Raw genomic sequence first — 7,683 nt, forward strand, 5'->3', positions numbered from 1 at the left:
GATTTAGGCAGATTGAGCCCATTGCCTAGAACCCGGCTTCAGTTCCAGGCATGTGGCCCAGAAGATATCCCAGAATGTTCCTGTCAGCTGATACCTTGGGGTTATTGCTCAAAAAGAGAAAGAAAAAGACAGTTAAAATGTACCTGAGATGCTTTAGTGAGGAGAAGAGCAACCTCTGCATTATTGTGCTGTCTGGCAACCTCTAGAGGTGTCTGACCTGCCTGAAAGGACAAGAAATAAATTATTTCTTTCAGTCAGCATCAAGCTAATAAATCATGAAACATCTAAAATTAAGTTGTTAAACAGTCTGTGTGCACGTGTCATATAATCAAGCACCTTGATTTATTCAGGAACTAACATCCACATATTGTCAGCTGAGACTTACACAATCTGCAGGAAGTTCTCTCTGAAACGTGAAGATAAGAGCCCAAAGGGATTCTACATTCTACTTACACTGTTGACAATGGATGCATCAGCTCCTGCTTCCAGTAAGAGTTTAACCACCTTTTTATGATTTAGTGCAGCAGCTACATGTAGTGCAGTATCTCCAGCCTGAAATGTACAAAGCAACATACAAAATGCTAATAGATATCTCTGTTTTCTATCATACTGTATTTTCAGTTTCTTATGCCCATTTATTATGTCTACATTTAGTTACAAGATTGCTAAGATCTAATTAGGGTTGGTCAAAAATAGGTAAGCTTTAAAGGATAGACTAACTCACACTGCTTTGAGAAGGTAGTTAGAGCTGTGGTTATATATGTTTCAGATAAAATAAGTGATCTGTGTGACTGTGCACCAAGGAACATTGTTTTGGAAATGAGAAAGCAAATGGATCAATTCTGCCTCCAGTTGCAGGACCTAGAATGTCTTAGAGGGCAGAACTGGGCCTTGCAGCATATCCCTATTTCTTTTCCAGTTGTGTAGATTTGGTGGTTTGAACTTTGATGGTCACAAACAAATGAGCCACTTCTGTATAAGATATGTCCTGGAAAATAATCATATAGCAGCAAAACACTGCTTGATCTTGGTACAGTGATGTTCCTTAAAGAAAACATGATTCTGGGAACACAGCTACATAAGAAGCTATGCAATGTAAGATCAAAGCACTGCACCACTGCCCTTCATCTCTGGCCAGGAACCTGAAGTGCAAGTGAAAATAACTTTGACCATGCTCAGTCTCAGCTAACACTTGCCAGCATCAGTTTAAGAGAGAAGCATGTTTGGCCCTCGTGGATAATACTTCAGGGTAAAGAGGAAACAGTTTCAGTTTACACTATCCTTATTCTAGGTAATAGCATTCAGTAGCTCATTTTTATAAGCAACTTGATTCGTTTCCTAAAATGAAATTATATAGTGAACTTCATTTGGTTTAAACCTATTCCATTAGTTGTAATACTCCCTATCTGGAATACTCCCTATCTGGAAAACAAGATTAAATATACAAATTAGAAAACATCCATGGGATCCTGTACCCTATACAGAAAGTTATTTAGTAACATGAGTTGATTTGGTAAAGTACCATATAATTTTGCTTTTCTTAGCAGCTTTAGTCCATTTTAACATGCTAATCCATTCTGTTATACCACCCTATCAGTGCTGTAGGGACAGCATTCAGTTGCTTGTTTGCATTCTAAAACAAATCTGGATGGTTAATCCTAGTTTAGACTGATCATTACTTTGTACTTAAAACAAGTTTTCCCTTCAGTTTTTGCTTCCCACAAGCACAAGGACAAAAAAATAAAACACAAATGTTAATAAAAACTCTTCATGGATACAGTACATTAAGCACCTTCAAAATGAGCTCTGTTTCCATACCTCTGCAAAGGAGGTAATGGCATTAACCCTCTTCTATGGGTGAGCAAAGTGATACGTAATGAGGTAAAGTACCTTGCCCAGTGTCACCATATACTAAATTAGCAGCGGAATGGGGGACTAAAGCCCAGAGGTCCCGACTCCTAATCCCTGCTCCAACCTCTATTTCCCATTTCTTAAACAAAAACCTTATTTGCATAAAATATAATAACTATGAAATGTTATAAATAAGAAATGTAAATGCAATGACATGCCCTGAAATGATAATATGTCACAGGCACACCATTCCTTTAAGGCTATTTTTGGAAGCCCAGGCTTCTTAATATCACTGTAAGATGTGTATTAATTAGAGACTACTCCAACACGCCCAACCAAGTCAAGGTTCTTTGTTCCAATTATTAGCCTTATAAAAAGGGTGTATAACTGTGGTGAGATTCATGCACTGACCTGGTTCTTTTCATGGACAGAACAGAAAGCACTGAGGAGTACCCTAATGATGGGCAAGTGATTATAACGAGCAGCAACGTGCAAACAGGTATCTCCTGCCTGCAAACAGAAACAAAGCTGTAAGCATATTATCATAATAGAAAAGCTTGTGTTTTGGGGATGAAATAATAAAGCTATTTAATACTGAGCTGGAGATGTGGTGAATGACATGGGTCTTTGCTGCATTATTTCCTACAGAGACCCATATATATTTTTTCCTCTGAAATTATATGTATTGCTGGGAAATCAAATGATTTGTCTCCAGTACTGTAGAGTGCATGGTTATCTTGTAGAAGGGTGCAAGCCTCAAGGAGGCTGTGAACTAGGTCCTCAGGTGGCCATTGGCCTCAAAACAGCTAACAGTTGACACCAACTGAGGATTGGGCCACACACTTATGTATAGCCAGGACTCTAAATTTGGAAAAGGTTATAACTGTCTTGATCCTTCAACACATCTCAAGCAAGTGTTGTCTACTGAAACAAACAACAACAGGAAGAACCATTTTGCTTCACATAGTGCTTAAAAGATAGTTAGCTGAGGAAGATGAAGGGCACAAATGATGGAACAGGTCAAAAGGCAGTCTGTTCCAGGAATTTTATATATATCAGGGAGCACATAACCTCTAAGGTGTCTTCCAACCCTACAATTCTATGACATACCCCTTTCTATTTCAATACCAGTTTCCTAGATAAAACACCCTATTAAAATTATTATGTTAGGTTGGTCTGTTTTGAAAAACCATGACACTTCTACTAAAACCAGAACTATACAGCACAACAACATATCCAGTATACACGGCAGAACAAAGCAGTATATAGCAGTACCGCTATAACCCTAACAGTATGTACAGACCATTCAGGAAGAGCAGGAGAGGTTAGATCTAGTTAAAAATGGCCACCCAATCTAAGGCGAGTCAGGATGGAGGGTGAGGGGGGCGGGGCTAGTACACATGATCGGGGGGACAGCTGGGGTCTGGGAGGGTTGGCAGAATGTGGGGGGGCAAGTGGGTTCTGTGGCAGTGCAGGAGCATTGTTGGGTCTGGGAGGAATGGGGACGGGGGCTTTGGTGGGCTGCGGGGGGAGTGAGGGTGGCTGGTCTGTGGGAGAGTACTCTCCATCTGGGAGTAGGGTGAGGGGCTAGGGGGCTAATAATAGCCTGGTGCCATGGGGGTAGGGAAAGCACAACCCCAGGGCTGGGGCCAGCAGCTGGGCTTGCCCAGCCCCCGGGTTGTGCTGGGAACTGTACAGAAATTCAGTTAAACTGGTATCGCCATACCCAATCTAAGTTAAACTATCTCCAAGGTAAGATTAATTTAGATCAGGTTAGCCATTTTTAGACCAATCTAACCTTCCTGAACTTCTGTACAGTTCACACTTAGATGGACTTAACTAGGGATCTAAGTGTAAGGTCTGCACCTGGGTAAACTAAGTTAGATTGGGTGGCCATTTTAATGCAATCTAACCTCCCAAATGGCTGTACCTAGCCTAAAATATCACCAATAAGAAGAGGGGAGGGAGAGAAAGGAGAGACAGAACAATAATTTGGCCCGTGCACTGGAAGTTGTACAGTGAATACAGATAAAAAGGCCTAAGGCTTTTAGAAAACTCTGCTTTTCTGCAGGCTTTGCTAATATTTACACTTTCAAATATCTGGCTTCAATGCTTATTTTCTGTTCCTATTTTAAGAACCACAAAAGCAAAGGAAGCAATTTGAAAATTCAAAACCATCTGCAGCTCTCCAGTTTGGCTGACCTACACAATTTGAGGTAATGTGCCCTGATGATGGAATATCTCTAAGGAATTTTGTTGGTCCGCATAGGTGCCTGACCCCACCTCAGGATTTCCATCATGCAGTTACAGAGGAGCCTTCATTTACAGGCTTCCAGTTCAGCACTTGGGTAGGGCCACGTAGGTTGTAAATGTATGATCAAGGATAGCTTGTGCTGTTAACTGTTACACAGACCAAGGTCTTTTACTGTTTCTTCCTCCCACCTAAGAAACTCAAATTTTGATAATTTTTTTCACCAGACATTTTAGAAGTACGTTTAGCCAGTCTACAGTTGCAATTTTCCTCCATCCTCCTAATAAAAAACTCATACCATAGTATTTTTCAAGTTTTAGTTCCAGAAGCTGGAGCAAAATAATAATAAATACCCCCCCATTAGTTTGAAACTCACATTATTCTTGAGATCCGCCCGAGATCCTCCAAGTAACAGAACACGAGTGCTTTGAGAATGACTATTCTGGCAAGCCAAGTGCAGAGGTGTGTTACCTGCCTTCGGAAAGATACAGAAAGATAAGAAAGCCATCTTTAGAAAATTGACATAAATCCTAAAAAAAGGTGTCACATTTCAATCTGTGTGTCTTCATTCATGCTAGACTTTTATACTTGGAGAAAATTTGCCTATGAAAAATGAATTTGCAGTCTCTTAGCAGCTCCTGTTGGACAAATCTCCACATCATTAAAACAATCTGCCAGTTGTTTTCCTCAGCAAAAAGTCAAAGTTATGAACTATATTCCCACTCTGCCATAGTGTTATCTCCTTCAGGACACAGCAGAAGCAGGTACCGGCCAATATGAGGAAATCTGGACTGCCATAACAACTTAGTTTTGTCACTCTGTTGTATTCACACACTTTGATAAAGGGCTGTCTCAAAATGATTGGCAGTTTATCCAGTATTTATAGCTCCTTTGATGTTAACATCTTCTATTGCTCTGTAGTACCCAAGCACATAGGACAGCAAGTCATATTTTAAACAGAACCATAAAAATTATACACGTATTGTATAAAGGTTCATGGAATGAGAAAGTGAGACGCTGCTATTCTCTAATAATATGCATCATTATGGGAGTTATCTAAAGAAATGTCTAATATGACTAAGCATAAATATTATGATGGCAAAATAATTAAACTTTAGAAACTGAAAATTAAACTGGGGACCTAATATAACAGAAAGGGTGCAACAGTCGATTGAAACAGCATCATCAGAGAGTTGCAATTATAAAAGTAACCACAAATAACTGTGACTGAATATGGGGCTATGCCTGTCTTACATTAGTAGGCGTTTCCTTTCTTCTAATTTCTTTCCTCTTTTCCTTTGTTTTCATAGTACGATTTAGCTTTACAGATTGCAGCTCTTCTAAACTGTCTGCTTGTGTAATATTTTTATAGTTTTCTTTAATGAAATGTTATGCAGTTTTTCTTTAAGTATGTTCAAAGATAAAATCAAACGCCTTATGCCCCATAATTCCTATTGCCTGTAACAAAGGAGATAGTGATATCCATACACTATGAATGCTCAGCTGAAAAATTCCAAACCCTATTTTACCACATACTGTTTGTTGCCCTTTGCTGCGTTTGAAATTATTTCATTAACCTTTTTGATTAGGCGATTTGAAGACTAGCCTCCAGTAGGTACTTTATTTTGATCTTAATAAAGTAGTTTATTTTAATCTTAATAAAAAAACTTTATTTCATGGTTTCATTGCACTGATTTATAATAGTTTTACAGCCCTTACTTCCTAACTTCTTGTTGTGCTGTAAAATATCCTGTCTGCAGTTCTGATGGGAGATAAGACCCCTTGCTTTGTTAATTCTCCTTTCTAAACAGTTCACCAGATACAATATGAGAAGAGAGACATTTACAGATACCGTTTTCTTTTCTACGTGGTTTGCATATAGATTCAGCTGCCTAATTTCTGCTAAGTTAGATTCTTAATGCTATTTTCCCATTAGTTCAACTAATATTCAATTTAATCACAAGCACAATGAATCCATTCAATATAAATTAGGGCTCCGTTGAGGTTTCCATAGGAATCCCATTATTCTTCAGTCATAATTAATGTATCATTCAAAGTATTACTGAGCTTCTCCTGTGTCAGCTGTCAAAATATAAATTTTCTATTGTCTGTGGTAGAATCATTCAGGCATAATTAATTCAAATGAAATGAGAAATCTCACTAGGAACTGGACTACTGCCTGTTGAGATGTGTCACTATCAAAAATCAACAGTGATGAGGAACAGACATTTCATATCAGAACTGAAAGCACATTCAGCATGTGTCTCACCTTGTTTCTGGCAAGAACATTAGCTCCTGCTTTAACAAGCAGTTTGGCAGACTGACTGAATCCATGCCAAGATGCTTCATGAAGAGCTGTATTGCCATCCTGAAGGGCAGAATCACAAGAGCAATAGTTTAAAATGCAGTATCTCCGTACAGAGGAAAGTCACATCCAGGATTCAGTGCTGTGCACCTATTTGGACATTAAAACAAATCTCTTTTCCTTCTCATCAATTTTCGTTTGGGGAAAAGCACAAGTACACCAGACTTAGGCTTAAAAAACCTTCTATAGGCATTTATTTTCCTTCAGGCATCCACTCTTCTATGTTACCATCCTCTCAGTTCCTAACCAAAGATAACATATTAATGACCTGTGCATTTGGTATGTGCTGCATTGCTTTTTATTGGTTAGAATAAACCTGTTCAGACATTTGTGACTGTATGGTCCCCTAGAGGCTGTGCCACAGAGATAATAAGCCTTAGAAGTAGTGGCAGCCCAACAAGAATTGTCCTTTAGCTGAAATGCCAGAAACTTTACAACAAAAGGACATAAAGCTTCTATGTGGAGTTCCACATGGTGTGATTTAAAACTGATGTCCATGATATTTATATGAACATGGCAATAGTTTTTATAGTGTATGTAGCTATGAAATGCAGTTAATTCTCAGCAAGCTGCATACATTTATGCCATGAGAATGACAGCAAGCAATAGGCCCACCGAGTGAAAAGTACTCAAACATCACACTAGAGAGTAGCAAAGGCCCAAAATTACTTTTCTTGCGTCTTTCAAAAAGTCACACAGGTGAGGAAAGCATCACTGAAAGTTTTTTCTTATAGTTTTAGGTTGGTCTTATTTATTTCCATATTAATTTACAGCCAAGAACTTTTATTTTCTGAGCAAGGAAGGGGAAACTAGGGTGGATGTGAATTTCAGGTGGTAAAGATTTGCTTTTATTATCAGTCTTAGGTAAACTATGAATTCAAATATCTAAAGGATAAGAGATTTTAAGTACAGACCTACTACTCATGCTTTGTCTACACCCTAAAGCAGTGGTTCCCAAAGCTTTTCTGCCACCGCCTGGCAAACCGCAACCCAGCAATCACAGCTGACCACGGCCAGAATTTCCAGCCGGAAGACAGGTAAGGATACCCGCGCCCCTGTGGGCCAAACCCTGCGCTGGCACGGGCCCTGCAGAAAGAGCCATGGCCTCTCTGCCTGGCTCTGGGGCACCACAGTTTGCTGGTCTGCAGCCACTTCTGTTCCGGCAGCCAACCAGGGATTGAGAATCCCTGCTCTAACGTTAATCTCAGAGAACCAA

At 39.4% G+C, this 7,683-nt stretch overlaps 1 protein-coding gene across 3 annotated transcripts in view; it reads right to left on the reverse strand.

The window, feature by feature from the left end:
- ANKRD6 (ankyrin repeat domain 6) overlaps positions 1–7,683 on the reverse strand; it is a 165,219-nt gene that overhangs the window by 28,856 nt on the left and 128,680 nt on the right. For all 3 annotated transcript variants that reach the window (XM_019520346.1, XM_019520348.1, XM_019520347.1), the window contains 5 exons: positions 6,372–6,470; positions 4,479–4,577; positions 2,263–2,361; positions 454–552; positions 144–221 (listed from right to left, as the gene is read on the reverse strand). In XM_019520346.1, coding sequence (XP_019375891.1) covers positions 144–221; positions 454–552; positions 2,263–2,361; positions 4,479–4,577; positions 6,372–6,470 — 474 coding nt within the window. The remainder of the gene's footprint in view (positions 1–143; positions 222–453; positions 553–2,262; positions 2,362–4,478; positions 4,578–6,371; positions 6,471–7,683) is intronic.

This window comes from Gavialis gangeticus, unplaced genomic scaffold, assembly GCF_001723915.1.
Source record: "Gavialis gangeticus isolate Ggan-Ray unplaced genomic scaffold, GavGan_comp1, whole genome shotgun sequence".
In the NCBI taxonomy this organism is placed as follows: Eukaryota; Metazoa; Chordata; order Crocodylia; family Gavialidae; genus Gavialis; species Gavialis gangeticus.